The 16314-nt window shown below is 31.2% G+C and overlaps 1 protein-coding gene across 1 annotated transcript in view; it reads left to right on the forward strand.

Moving 5' to 3' along the window:
* The window catches only part of Lrrc40 (leucine rich repeat containing 40), a 53647-nt gene extending 37670 nt beyond the window's left edge, over positions 1-15977 (forward strand). Inside the window, 8 exon segments of the mRNA XM_047524159.1 lie at positions 1243-1304; positions 1306-1352; positions 5755-5836; positions 8233-8360; positions 10639-10716; positions 12568-12753; position 13106; positions 14900-15977. Coding sequence (XP_047380115.1) covers positions 1243-1304; positions 1306-1352; positions 5755-5836; positions 8233-8360; positions 10639-10716; positions 12568-12753; position 13106; positions 14900-15004 — 689 coding nt within the window. The 3' untranslated portion in view covers positions 15005-15977.
* The last annotated feature ends 337 nt before the right edge of the window (positions 15978-16314 follow it).

The raw sequence follows: 16314 nt of genomic DNA on the forward strand, positions 1-16314 counted from the left end.
ATTCCAGGGATTGAACCCAGGGTGCTCTACAACTGAGCCACATCCCCAGTCTTTTTATTTTTTATTTTGAGACAAGCTTTCACTAAGTTGTTTAGGGGCTGAGGCTAAGTGCTGAAGCTAGCTTTGAACTTAAAATCCTTTTGCCTCAACCTCCTGAGTCACTGGGATTACAGGTGTGCACTACCTGGGCTGGTTTTTTAGTTCACAAAAAGGGTACATGTAGTTTAATTGTTATTGATAATGGATAACTGGTAAACTCAATGCAAGAGAAACATACTTAGTAATAGTCAATAATGCTTATTGAATACCTACTGGGCTAAAGCAGGATCAGTGAGATTACTAATTCTTAGTTTCCTTTGGAGTGTCTTATGTTTATGTTAATGACTTCTGGGACTATTTCATCTTTTCACATTGTTGAAATGAATAGTTTTACTTACTTTCTCTCAATTGTTCAAGTCTTATTTTGCAAAAGAATCCAATCAAAAAAACAAAACCCACAAAGTCATTTCTTTTAAATGTTTATTTTTTTGTTTTGTTTTGTTTTTTAAATACCATATGATGGCAGTGGTAAACAGTCTCTGGAATTTAGTAAAGGGTTGATGGGGCTGGGCTTGTGGCTCAGTGGTAGAGTGCTTGCCTAACACAAGTGAGGCACTGGGTTTGATCTCAGCACCATATACAAATAAATTAAAAACAAAGGTATTGTGTCCATCTACAAAACAAAAAAAATTTTTAAAGTGGTTGATGATGTGCAAATATGTGCTCATATACGCTAGGAAAATATATATTGCAAATAAAATCATATTTGCTAAGAAAAACTGATAAAATATCTAAGAGCTTGACTGTAATTTTTTGGATTTTAAGAGAAAAGAATGATTAGCTTTATGTATCTGAACTAAAGTAGCTATATTATTTGGTAGATATTTGAGGAAAATACTATTTGTTAACAAATTTCATCTATTGACCATATTATTTTGATTAAGAGGAAGAGTCTGGGGCTGGGGATATAGCTCAGTTGGTAGAGTGCTTAAAAAAAAAGAGGAAGATTCTTAGACACTATAGTTATTCCATGAAGATTCTTTCTTCCTGCTAAATATCCTTATAGTAGGATTTATCAGTGGGTTTAAAGCTGTATTGTATAATTTTATCTATTTTAACTAATATGTTCTTGATAGAGATTTGAGTTAATTTGAAAATGACTTGTAATATAAATATTGGTTTTATATGCCTTTCTTTTGCCAGATGATGGACCTAACCAAAGTGGCTCTGTTGCTGAGACTGCCATGACACTACCAAGTGAGTCCAAGAGTCAATATACATGCCATCGTTGCATTAAAAATATTAGACTATAGGTATGTAATTCCATTTCTTCCCCTCTTTGCTCGTTTTTTTTTAATTGGTGGCATTATAGCTGTATGTAATGGTGGCCTTCCTTGTTACATATTCATACATGCACCCAATATAATAGTGTAATTTGACCAGTGTCATTCCCAAACACTTCCCCCCTGCTTCCCACCTCTTTCCTACCTTACTCCTTCCTTTACTGATCTGCCTTTGCTTTTCATGAAGTTCCCACCCTCCCTTTCCATTGTATAAATAAACCACATTTTCTTTATCCATTCATCTATTGATGGACACCTAGGCTGGTTCCATAGTTTGGCTATTGTGAATTGGGCTGCTATAAACATGCGTATCCAGGTGTCATGATAGTATGATGACTTTAATTTCTTTAAATATAAGGAGTGGTACAGTTGGGTCTATGGTGCTTCCATGCCTTGTCTTTTAAGGAAATTCCGTACTGATTTCAATAGTGTTTGTACTAATTTACCATGTCATCAACAGTGTGAAAAATGTTCCTTTTTCCTTCACATCCTCTCTAGTATTTATTATTATTTGTATTCTTGATGATTACCTTCTGACTGATATGATATCTCAGTGTAGTTTTGATTTGCATTTCCCTAATTGCTAAAGATGTTGAACATTTTTTCATCTACCTGTTGGCCATTTTGTCTAATTAATTTGCCCACTTATTAATTGGTTATTTGGTTTTTGGTGTTTTTTGAGTTCTTTATATATTCTAGGTATTAATCCTTTGTCAAAAGAGTAACTAGCAAGATTTTCTCTCCCATTCTCTCAAGTTCCTCTTCACATTCCTAATTATTTTCTTTGCTGTTCGGAAGCTTTTTAGTTTGATGCCATCCCATTTATTAACTTTTGGCATTATTTCCTGAGCTTTAGGGGTCCTATTGAGAAAATTGTTGGCTATGCCTATGTATGTAGTGTTGACCTATATCTTCTAGGAGTAGCATAGTTTCTGGTTTAATTTCTAGGTTTTTGATTCATTTTTGAGGTTGAATTTTGTGCAGGTTGAGAAATAAGGTTATAGTTTTCATTCTTTACGTGTGAATAACCAGTTTTCCCAGCATCATTTGTTAAAAAGACTGTCTTTTCTCCAGCGTATGTTTTTGGAGCCTTATCAAGGACCAGATGACTGCAGACATGTGGGTTTGTCTCTGTGTATTCTATTCTGTACCATTGGTCTATGTGTCTGTTTTTATGCCAGTTCCATGCAGTTTTTATTATTATAACTCTGTAATATAATTTGAAGTCAGGGATTGTGATGCCTCCAGTATTGCTTTTTTGGCTTAAAATTGCTTTGACTGGTCTTTATTCTTCCAATGAATCTTAGGATGTTTTTCTAGTTCTGTGAAGAATGTCATTGATATTTTGAGGGGCTTGCATTGAATCTGTTTATAGATTTTGGTAGTATTGACATTTTAATAACATTAATTCTGTCTATTGATGAACAAGGGAGATCTTTCCATCTTCTGAGATCTTCTTCAATTTCTTTCTTCAAGGTTTTATAGTTTCCATTGCAGAGGTCTTTCACCTTCTTGGTTAGATTTATTTCTAGATATTTTCTTTATTTGTTATTTTGAGGTTATTTTGGATAAAGTGTTTTCCTGATTTCTTTCTTGGCAGATTCATTGTTGGTATATAGGAAAGCAGTTCATTTGGGTATGTTTATTTTGTAATCTGCTACTTTGCCAAATTTGTTTATTAGCTCTAGCAGTCATTTGGTGGAGTTTTTGGAGTAATTAATTTTTTTAAACATTACAAAACACATAGGAAACTTCTAAGAAAGAATCCTTCAGAAAAGGGACAGTTGGTGAAGAAAATTAAGTACCTAGAATAATAGCAGTTACACAAAGAATGATGAAATAAATGCACATTAAAGTATAATGAACTTAAATGCCCATCCTTTATGTGATTTGTGTTTATGCTTGAGATAGATTGTTGTATTAATTTTAATTTTAAATATAAAATAATTAAAATATAATTATAAAATGTAAATAATATAAAAGAGGGATAGTATTGGTAATAAAGTTCTTTGACTCAGCAATCAATATGCAAAGAGAGTTTTATATTGGAAGGTAAGGCTATGTTAGTTAAATAGCGATAAGTATCCTTTAGTTCAACCCTGAAAAACAGGCAAAAGCATGAGAGCTTACCCTGTTAATTTATCTGAATATTAATTAAATAATATATCATAGTTATAAGGTACTCTTATAGCAGATACTTTAAAACTGAAGCCATTACAATGTTAGTATATAAATCAAGATAAAAGCCTAAAATTTTATTCATTGTGGAAGTGTATTAATTTGGGGAAAGATGATACCTTTGCAAAGATCGAAGTTAGTTGTCAAGTATTCTTTCAGTACTATCTAAGGCAACAATAATAAAAATAGACATACTGTCAGGAGTTTTTTGGTGATTGGTTCATGTACAGGTATTGCATGGAAAACAAAAGAATACAGACTCAAGTCAGATGGGTGACTAGATTTTATGAAGAATCAACACAACCATCATCAGGGTCTGGTCGCTTATCCTTACTGTATTAGTAGAAGCATGTTCTCAACAGTCAGCAACAGTCTCCATTTCACGTTCAATTTTCATTCACATTGTTCTCATGTCTTGTTTGCCACTCTTTGATGTATGTAAATCACTCCTCTAAGCCAAGTTTCTTTTTTCACTCTAAACATAGACAGTATTCCTCTGCACATATATTTGTGTTCCTCTTCTCATATAGCATCGTACCTAGCACATCTTCCACATAATGTATCTGTTCAGTAGATGTTCTTGGAATCTAGTAAGTACCAATTCTTTTCTGGGTGCCTTGAATACATTAATTGATGGAACAGACTAATTCCTGTCTTAGAATGTCTTTTGTCCTTATCTTCCATTCCTTCCACCTGAATGTTTTATTGAGTCCTTATCCTGTGCTAGTCACTATACTAGATACTTTCTGAAGACTATGGCATTTATTTATGCATAACTTTATAAAGTAGTCTTGATCCAAAAGTAGTATTACCATTCCTACTTTTAAGGGCATAGATGCTACAAAAGCATGAAAAAGGTACATGTTAGGTTGCTTGGATTATAACTTTTTATTGTAACTTGTTTTCTTAGAGACTTTAATTTGAACCAAGTATTCTTTTAAAATAACAAACAAGTATAAATGCATTCAACTCAATTCTGAAAATAATATGACTCTCTCAAGTTTGATTAGCATAAATCATTTACCCATGATTTTAGCATTTATAATTGAAAATATGAAATGCTATATCTGTACAACAGAAAATGGGGTGCTAAAGCAGAAGTGGAAGACATAATAAACTGGGATTTTGTCTGTCTATTTTCCTCTCTGTATTATGATGACTTCTTACATAGTTTCATGTAACACTGTTCTCTTGTCCACGTAGTCCTTATAGTCATTCATTTGGCATTCCATTGAACTTTCTTTAAAGTGAATGACAGTGTGTTAGGCATTAATCATTGTAAAAAAAAAAAAAAGAAAGAATGATGGCTAATTATAATATCACCAAATTGATAAATCTATAAACGTCAGAGTTCTATATTTTGCTCAATTATAACTTATTAAGAAATTCAACTGAAATTTTAATAAAAAGAAAATTTACGTATATGGGTATTTGCAAAAGATGTGGGATAAATAATTAAAGTACTAAGCTTCAAGGAAGGTAAATTGCAGACTCATTATGGTGAAACCAGGAATAGTTTATCTCAGCCCACTATTCTGTCTACCTGGTCACATACTAAAGGAGAGAGAAATTTGTCTAGGTGACTAACCAAAAACTAATTTAGTATAATATTTAACATACAACACACACACACACACACAACACACATAATTAGTTGTAGGTGGACACAGTACCTTTTTATTTTATTTATTTATTTTATGTGGTTTTGAGGATTGAACCTAGTGCCTCACTAATGCTAGGAGAGTGCTCTACCACTGAGCCAACTACTCTAACCCCTAATGTTGAACTTTTAAAGTGGTTGACATAATAATCCCTCTTACAGATTTTTAAGGAAAGGGGCAACAACTAACTTTTAAAATTATGAATTTTAAAATTATGATTTTTTAGTCAGAGGTAGACATATCCATTTACTATGTATGACTTCTAGATTTCCTAGACTCTGAAAGTATTTCTATTTTTGTTCACATTTTCATATGTACGTGTACAGAAAGTGTGGCACAATGCGTTGTAACAGTTCATTGTCTAAATTCCAAACAGTGAACTGGTAAATTTTTGTGCCATTCTTTGCAAAACTTCATAATCACTACCTTGAAATTTTCATAAAATATTTAAAGGCCTTTAAAAAAAGAATAATAATAATCATATCTTTCTGAATTATTAAGAATATTTCATTTTTATACCATTTTTCATTTAGTGATAAGCAAGCAACTTTGATTCCTGATGAAGTTTTTGATGCAATAAAAAACAACATCATCACTTCTGTTAACTTCAGTAAGATCACTATGTGAAATTCCCAAAAAGGTAAGAACTATTCATGATGCAGTTTCTACTAAGACATGACTTATTAATATTAGAGGAATATAGCAAAATGTCTGAGACACTTGTATTTTTTTCTGGGAGGTAGAGAGAGTTTTTCAAAGTTTGTTTACTCTTTTACATTGTAAACTAGGAAATAGGTATTAAAGTTATTAAAATATTGTTACTTTTTCTATATAATGAAATATTGAAGGAAAATTATTAAGAGACCATACAGTGCCAGGTCTATGTGGATTAATAGGAATTTCATTTTGGACCTTATGTTAATGAATTGCCAAGCCACTGAAATTTCCTATTGATTATAAAAAGCAAAATTGAACCCTGTTAATAATTTCTTCTCTGAAAGAGTTCTTCACTTGCAATTATTAGAACTCACTTGCCTTTTTGATCAGGTTACATAGCTTCTCTTAGTTTCCTCACCTGTGAATTAGGAATAATCATAATATCTGTTTATAAGAATTAAATAACAAAATCCACATATTGCATTTAACCAGGCTTAGTACTTAGTAAGCACTTTTATATTAAAAGGGAAAAAAAAATGAGGAGAAGGATATATTGAGAAAATAGAATGGCTTTCATCTAAATGTCCCCAAATTTTTTCATATGTTTAAAATTTTTAAAAGCTAGCCAAAGTATAAAGTTTATTCTGTTTACAAAATATAGAACTATAGGTCCTGAAAGATGACAACTTTAAGAACATTCATTGCAAAAGGAGGTCTGGTCCATCTTCTGATTGTTTCTTGTTTAAACGACTGAGAGGATATTTGATAGAATAGTTGAGCATTTAGATTTGCTTGCAGATAGGATGGGGGGACTAGGATCAAACAAGTAATTCGGGAATTAAGATAGATTTAAGAGATCTTACCTTATTACTTCTCATTTGATTATGTAATCTGGTTCTTCTTATACAAAACATTGTTAGTCTGTTACCATAGCTATTGTGTCACTTTTTAGCAACTTAGAAGGTCAAAGAAGAAAGATAATAAAAACATACTTTGCTTTAGAAAATTTCTAAACCACTTCCTCTCTTACATGTTTATAGTTCATATATTTTACCATACTTTCTGATTCTAAAAACAATATATATTCATAAAATTTTGGGCCACGACATATCAATTATAGTCCTATCACTGATATGTTCTGTTATCTTAAAGATACTTTATTTCAAGCAATTCCTATCTGGAATTATATATTTGTTTACGTATATTATAAACAACTTTAAAAATCTAATTTACCTACATAACAAAGTTAATAACAATAAATCACTTTTTCTTTAGGCCAAATTTCCAGAAAAATTACTAAGTCAAAGAATTTAACTTATAATGCATGTATCTAATAATTTTTTTTTAAAAAATTTGTGTCAGTTATTTGAAACTCTTTTATTCCATCTTCTGCACAGCATTTCACATTCTTTTTTCTTTGCTAATGTGATAGACTAAAAATGATTTGTTATAGTTTAACTTTCATTTCTTAGCAATTATAGTGTAATTAAAACTACTAAGCTTGATTAGACTTACTTAGAAATGTTTAATATTTCCTCTTTAAGTTTTTAACCTAAGCTGCTTAGTGGTGACACTTACCAAACCTAGGAATTAATCTCATTTTCTTGTAATCATCGTTAAATGAATGAAAATTTAGATAATGGATACTGTAAAAAAAAAGTTATCATATTTTTAAAATATTTTGAGGTAGAGTGAGGGTATATATAGCCCAGTAGTAGAGAAGTTACCCAGTGTGTATGAAACCTTGAATTTAATTCCCAGTACCACAAAAAATAAAATAAAATTTTATATACATAGATTTTTATATATAGATATACAATTATATATCTATATATATTTTTTAATATATGTGAGTACCAGACATAATATTAAGTAATCTATAGAAAATACTACTATGATATAGATATATGTTCAACAATTTATTTTATGATTCAGGTCATTAACAAAATAAGTATAAAAATTTCTTATATCTGATTTTTCCTCTTTGTATCACAATTGGTGTAAATTCAGAATAAGATTTTGTTGTTGTGGTGGTGGTGGTGCCAGGATTGAACCCAAGGCCTTGTGCATGCAAGGTAAGCACTCTACCAATTGAGGTATATCCTCAGCCCCAGAATAAGTATATATTAAAATTAAACTTCATCATACAGTTAGGGTCAAATAGAAGTTCTTAGACAAATGATAGTAAGCTTATTTAATTTTTAAAATTTTATTAGTTACATATCTAAACTTTATTTTTTAAAATTTTTGTGAAAATGTAAAACAAAATCATAATTAGAAATATAGCATTTTTTTCTTTTATGATCTATTGTTTTGAAGTTCTGGTAGTGAATTCAGTGCTAACATTTTTTAACAACTATTTTTGTTTCAGGATTGTAGAACTGAAGGAAATGGTTTCTGATGTCAATCTCAGTTTTAATAAGCTTTCCTCTATATCCTTGGAGTTATGTATGCTTCAAAAATTGACTTTTTTAGATCTAAGGTATTTATTGCTTCTGTTGCTTGACTTTTTCAAAATTATAACTTGTCTTCAAGTTTTGCATAACTTGCCCTTTTTGTCATGTTTTCATACGTAAGTATGGAAGCTGGTCTTTAGTTTATTAACAATATTATAAAGGAAATCTAAAGTTAAGTATTAAAGAAACGTTTGAATCAGACATCATTTGTAAGCACTTTATAAATTGTGATAAGACAGAATTATTTAAAATGTTAAAAATAATAGCACATTATTTAGATTCCTGCCTAAGCAAAATTACAAATAACAAATGGAAAAAACTTCCTTTTTATTGCTTATTTCCTACAAGTAAATAGCATAAAATTGGTACACCCCGTGCTGGCATAGCAGCTTGCAAGGGTTCTCTTTAAGGAAACTACTTGGTTTCATAATAGTCCATTAAATACACAAGGCCATAAATAAAATTTAAAGAAAAAAAAACTGGACAACAAAAAGAAACTGCTTTAATTTCTGTAGAAGTAATAGGAGGTTTAAGTGTGTCCAACTTAAAGTGATGGAAATCGAAGTATGACAGTTCTTTAAAGGTACCAATAGTTGACTCAATGGCTAGTTTAAAATTGTTTGCTTAGAATCTTTTTTTTTTTTTTTTGTAAACTATATCTCTATTGCTTGGGCTTTCCCATGTTTTAAAATTTTTTCTAGATGTGTTATTCATTTAAAGAATAGCTGTTCCTGCTTTGCTCAGTGTTCAAGTAACACTAATTAATCTTTTTTAGGCTTTGTTCTTGCAGACAGATTTTTTTTTACTTATGGGATTCAAGCAAATATACTAACATTCAGCTCTCACTAGATATTTAACTGCTTCTATATGGGGATGGTTTTCTTTACAGGAAACTGTAAAATGGTATTTTAGTTCAGTAATGATGGAGCTGAGGGAATGAATCCATGTCCCTGTTGCTGCTGTTTTTATTTCTTTTTGCCCCAATCTTTTGTTTATATGAATGGGACTGTCTGTATCCATAACTGGGAGTTTCTAATTAAATGACCAAATTTTACTTTTATATCTGATATCAGTAACTATAACACTCTCTAGGAAAAGAATAGTAATCAGCAATGGGTTATTTACCACAACCTAATACAGATAATAGTTGGGGGAAAATAATGAAAAAAGGACATAGGTCTCACCATAGAAAGTAAGACTATTACTCTTTGGACCTGACTTTTTTTTTTTTTTTTTTTGGTACCAGGGATTGAACCCAGTGGTGCTTAACCATTGTGCCAAATCCCCAGTTCTTTTTTGTTTATTTTATTTAAAGACAGGGTCTCACTGAGTTGCTAAGTACCTCAGTAAGTTGCTGAGACTGACTTTGAACTCCTTCTGCCTCAGCCTCCTGGAGCCCTTGGGATTACAGGTTTGGGCCATCACACTCATGGTTGACTTTTTACTAGTTTCTTTGGGTTACACATAATATTAGGGGTTCATTTTAACATAATTATAAAACTGAAATATAAAGGTTTGACTTTTGAACCCAAAGAAAGAAGTTAGAGAAAATTAGTATGTTTTAATAGACACCTGGTTGGGAATAATTTTCTTACAAATGTTTTCTGCTTGTAGTTAGTCTGTCTTCTTGTTAACCTTTCTTCTAACATTGTTCCCAGATCCTTCCAACAATGAATAAGATTCTATTTACTGCCATGTTTCATTATAACATCTAAAAAAAAAAAAAAATTCACTGTGCAAATTGAAATTCTACACTTAAAATAGAAATGAACTTGCTTAATACCTTGTAAGTAAAAAGATCCAGGTTTCCAAACCTATAAAATCTCTTTAACTCATTTTATTTTTTTCCTGTAATGTTTTTCTTGGAGTAAAATGTCATGTCTGTTTGCAAGACATATGTTAATGCTGAGAGAATGTTTGTTTTATGTGGGATTACCATTATGTTCTGAGGGGCCTAGACTGTGAGAAATATTGCTGAACTCAATTTGAAAGAGTTAAGAGATAAGTAAATAAATAAATAAATAAATAAATAAAATGAAAACTAAAAAATTAAGAGTATAGTTTACAATGTTTACCCTGTTGAGTATTATTAAAAAGTTGTTTTCATTATCATTGGGTTGCTTATTGGTGTTATTTAGATTTGACACACTAATCAAATGCTTGAACCTGCTGACTCAGAATTCAGCATTAATGAGCTCAGAATAAGGACTGACAAACTGATATGTGCACTTTTTTCTGCTCAAAATTTTAATCATAAATTAGACTCAAAATTTTTATTTTACTCTATTTTGATTTCCAATTTAGGAACAATTTTTTAAATTCTTTGCCAGAAGAAATGAAATTGTTGATAAGACTACAAACGATCAATCTTTCCTTTAATAGGTAAGAAACGAGATAATTCCAACAGCCATTCCATGGAAAATATATTGATCTTTCTTACTAGAGAAAACAATTAAAAGAATGAAATAACAAAAACAACCCATATTTTTACTTTATTTCAATATCCAGATTTTATTTCATTTTGTTTTATTTAGAATCGAGTGATGTTGCTTTCTTAGAATTCTTACAATTGATGTCTAGCAGATTTTTTGTTCCATTTTACAATTTGTAGAAACCTGTAGCTTAGTAGAAAGACAAATATACAAATAAATAATTGTAATAAATAAAGTAAATAATCATAATTGTTATAATGGAAACATAGTGCATAGGAAAAGGTCCACTGAGATTAACTGAAGGTAGTAGAGGTAGCATTGAAACCAAGATTTGAATAGATGTTTGCCAGGCACTTGGGGAGAAGGCATCCCAGTTAGAACAAATAACATGTGCTGAGGCCCAAATATATAAAAACATGGTGTGTTGGAGAAACTTCAAGAAATTCAGTATTCTTTGCTATATAAATTGAGGAGTTTGGTATAGCAGAGACAGCTAAGGTTGGGTATTTGAACAATAACTAACCCCTTAAGAGCTTTTTAAGATAAGTGAAACAGATTTTCTACAAATACTATCATGATTCTGCAGATAATTAGGAATAACTAATATTTATTAGAGTCTACGTGGTTTTACCCAAAAGTAAGGGTGTTAACAACCATAGCATATTGTTTGTTATAAAAATTGATTCTAACAGCAATTTAATAAAACTATTAATAGCTAATATTTACCGTAATCTAGATGTTCTAAGGTTTTCAAATATATTTATTTAGTCCTTAGAACAAATTTATTATATATTTTAGTACTAACATTATTCCTTATAGATGAGGAAGCTAATACATAGTAATATTAGAATACATACTTATTTTTTCTCTTTTTCACTATTTGTTTTGTCATGTATAGTGTATACCATTATTGTCATTATTTAAAAATATATGCATTACTCAGCTCTCTCCTATTTTTACTGAGAGATTGAGTTATCAGTTCTCCATTGAGCTATTGAGCTCTCAGCTGAATTGTATTCTTGGTTATTGACTCAGTGCCACTGAAACTTCAGAGTTTTCTTGACTTTCCCTATCATTATCACTTCTTTTGCATCCAAACAACAAAGGAAGGAAAAGAAGAGCAGTATGTTGAAGTGAAAAAGTCACAGATAAAAAGTTCTCCATCAGCCTGCCCTTTTCTTTGCTAGTTCAGGTTACAGTTTACCGCATACTGAAACTGGGATAGTGTATATCCCTGAAGGGTTCCTCCATGATTTTGTTAATTGTGAGAATGGCTCAGAGCACCATCAACCTTTCTCCTTCTTGTGGCATCCTCAGGATTGATTTGGAGAAGGATGTCAGTATCTATGCCAGTTTGTTATCATTTTAAGAATCCATAGTGTACTCACTGTGGATGACCCAGTCAAATCAAAATATAAATCTCAAATTTACATAATATATGGGCAGCAACTCATAAGAAGTTTATATGAACTAAGGAAGAATATCTGCATGAAGATATTGAATAGAAAATCTGAGGAAGATTTTCTTATCTCCTGAATGAACAGAAAAATATAGGAAAATTTATTTTAAAGTTTTGATTTTATTTAATCAATATAGTCTGTCTAATATGTATTTCAAGGTTTCCAGAGTTAGTCCCATTTCTTTATTTTCTGGAAAGTTTGAATTTAGGACACATACCAAATATATTGTAAAATAGACTAATGGAAATATTGTTTCAGGGTATAAAACTTAAGCTCATCTATTTTAAGGATTTGAGCCTCCGATTCTAGTATATTTAGGTGTTCTGTTTATATATTAACAGGTTCAAAATGCTACCTGAAGTTTTGTATTGTATCTCAACGCTTGAAACAATTCTGATTAGTAACAATCAGGTTGGATCTGTGGATGCTCAGAAAATGAGGATGATGGAAAATCTGACCACATTGGACCTTCAAAATAATGATCTCCTACAAATTCCACCAGAGCTTGGTAATTGTGTGAACTTAAGGTATACCAGTCTACTGAATTTTCCCATTTATTCAGTTCATTTGTTGAACTGATTTGTTGTTGTTGTTCAGATAATCTTTTAGAAAGTGAAGTAACAAACTTAACATCCTGTTAAAAATAATGATTAACAAGACTCAAAATTGCCATTCTGTTTTTCAAATTTTACCACATCTTTTTCATGTTTATATATATGTTTTCTTATATGTGTATAAATGTGCTGTTTGTTTCTAGTAGTATTTTTCTCATCTTTGGGGTTTTTTTTGGTGGGAGGGGTAGGTGCCAGAAATTGAACTTGTGGGTGCCTAACCTCTGAACCACATCCCCAGCCCTTTTTATCTTTCATTTTGAGACAGGGTCTCACTAAGTTGCTCAGGGCCTCAGCTGAGGCTGGCCTCAGATTCCTGAGCCACTGGGATTACAGGCGTGTGCCACCATGCTCAGTTCTCATCTATTTCTTTTGAAAACCATCCCTATTCTCCAAGCAGAATTACTCTCTATTCTGATTTGGACTCATTTTTTTGTCTTTTAGAAAAGAGATGTTCCCAAACTTAGAACATAATAAGCACCTAATAAGTGCCACTTACATGCATATAAAAGGAGTTCCAGATGTTAATGAAAAGCCAACTAGTTAAGTAGAATGTTAGAAGTATCTTAGTGATAACTGCATATTAATTGACATATTTCACTTCACTGGGGTAGCACTGGCATTTGCTGTGGTACCTCATATTGTAAATTATAAAAGATGAGTATAGTTGATTCTCATTATTTGCTGTAGTCATGTTCTACAAAGTTACTATGAACTTATTTAGTGAATATTGAACTAGTGTTTCTAGTGGAAGTATAGGGTAAGGTTTTTCCAAGAGTTTGGTCACAGTATTTTCATACACCCATCAATACATAAACTTGGTTTGTGTGTGTTTCAGTATAAAGACATTACTGTTCCTTCATTTATGTTAAATTCATGACCCACAGCACTATAATTTATGCCTGACTAAAACTTACCCCACATATGTGTTTTCTCAAGAAGACATATTTGGGCTTAAAGAAAACTAGATAGCACTTCAGCACTACACTTGGGGGCCATTTTTAACAGTAGAATCACCAACAGAGTACAGAAATTTTAAAAATGTGGCACCAAATGGACCACAGAAATGACATTTGTTTACAGTGTAAGAGCTGAAACAAGAAGGCAGAACCTCACCTTGTATGACTTCAACTGGGGTCATACCAGTCTGATGACTCAAATTTTATTCTCTGTGCATGTCCATGAATGACCTTGGAAGTGTCACACATTGATTTTGGGGTTACAAACAAAATTTAATGAGTAGGTAGATTTGCAGATATGAAATCTGTGAATAATGAGGTTCAACTCTAACTCCTTTTTCTAGAAATTCAACTACATCTTTAAAAGAAACAAATATTTGAAGCTATAATTTAGATAAACAGTATAATATGGTGTAAGTCATTTGACTTAAATTCTTAAGATGTTACAAATTAAGTCTCTTCAAATTGAGGGTATTTCATTAATTGTGTAAATAACAAAAGAACAAGCACTTAAATCTAAAGTGAACCTTATTTACAAACACAGAAGACTGTTGTGTGTATGTCTGCTCAAGGGAGGGAGGGGTGAGATATATATTAATGTTTAGCAGGGCCAGGAGGACATACTACATTGATTACGTTATAGTCCTTGGCGTGGGTACTTGACAGTTTGCTTATTCTAATACTTGTCTAAATCTAATGCAGTCAGGTAGTATGTGGTGTTATAAGATTGGGAAGAAGCTAGATAGAATGGTAGTTCAAATCACAACTCTATCATTTGCAGCTGTTTTAACTTCAACAAATCTGTCTTACCTCTGTAAATATGTTTCCTCATCTGTAAAATGAATATTCATATCCAGTAGCATAAGATTGTTAAAAATATTGAGTCAAGAAATGTACATTATCTTTTACACAATAGTTGTTCAACTTATGTTGTTTGAATTCTTATTTTAGTTGTAATTCCAGCTATTTAAATGTTCAGTTTTGAAAGGGGACAAATATGAAAAATATCCATTTTATTTGTAGAATGCAAGTAAAAATTATTTCCATTAAAAAAAGCTCACTAATAAAAAATGTTGAAATTCTCAATTTCTCTTTTGTTTTAGAACTTATTACTAGATGGAAATCCATTCCGTGTTCCTCGAGCAGCCATATTAATGAAAGGAACCGCTGCTATACTGGAGTACTTGAGAGACCGAATTCCTACTTAAATGGCATTTTCTAATCCTGGTCATCATGTTAATTCTTAGAAGAATATTACATTTTGTTTTAGTGTCATCCTAAAGGTGATTGCTATAACTCATCTTCTAGTTTACCAGTTATCACCTAACCATTAGTATAATTGGCCTGGGTTATTTTCACTGCCAATAAATATTTTCATTGATAACTATTCAACATTTTTTTCTAAGGTGTTGTGTACATTTATAATGGTATTAACCACATACATTTCGTCTGAAGTTTTCCACAGAATTTATCTTACCCACACTCATTCCCTTAAAAGTTGCAAGCACTTTCTTCAGAAGTGAATTTTTTTGTAAAATGATTTAATATTTTTATAATAACAAAGCATTTTTGTAGAATTGTTTTCTTTTTTTCATTTCTTTTTTGTAATCCATACAATATAACCTGTTGACTTGAATATGAGTATTTAATTTCTACCTTTTCATTAGATATAAAACCAAAATGAACTTTATTGGATACTTTTTTTGGGGTAAGAAAAAAAATTACTTCATTACCTGTGATAGAACTTTTGTGATATGGTTGATCTCAGTATAAGTTTTAAATTAACATTCACTTTTGTTTTAATCTAGTTGGAATGTTTCTTTTCTAATGATTGAGTAGGTCTTCTTCCCCTGTTTCATTAGGTTTGCTAGTTTCTCAAAAATAATACTTAAAATAGTATTATTGGAGAAAATGAAGTGTTATTGTAACTGCTTTTACAATTGTGACTTTAAATTTGACATTTTTTTTAAAGTGGTATCTTAGTATTGTTTTCATATGATAATCTAGTACTTTTAGATTTAGGAGAATTAGAGATTGGATCTGTATATTTCCCCCTGGGGAGTGTGAGCATTTAAACATCTTTTGTTCCTTAAGGAAAAAAAAAAAATGAAGACCTTATTAATTCTATAGGTAGCAGCAACAGAAGACAATTAATAACATATACCATATAGAAATCTTTAAGCCAGTATGGTATTACATGCCTGTAATCCCAGCTATACAGGAGAATGAGGCAAGAGGATCACCAGTTCAAGGCCAGCATCAGCAACTTAATGAGACCCTGTCTCAAAAGTAAAATAAAAGGCTGAGTATGTAGCTCAGTGCTTGCCTAGCATGTGTGAAGTCCTGGGATCAAGTCTCAGACATACACAAAAAGAAAGAAAGAAGGGCAGGAAGGAGGAAGAATGGAATGAATCTTAAAATGAACTTTGTTTCAAACACTTAATTTAGCAGGTGTTTGTATACTTAATATACCTGTGGGTATGTTTTAATCTAACTTTGTGCATCTTTTTATTTTCAG

This window comes from Sciurus carolinensis, chromosome 1, assembly GCF_902686445.1.
Source record: "Sciurus carolinensis chromosome 1, mSciCar1.2, whole genome shotgun sequence".
Lineage (NCBI taxonomy): Eukaryota > Metazoa > Chordata > Mammalia > Rodentia > Sciuridae > Sciurus > Sciurus carolinensis.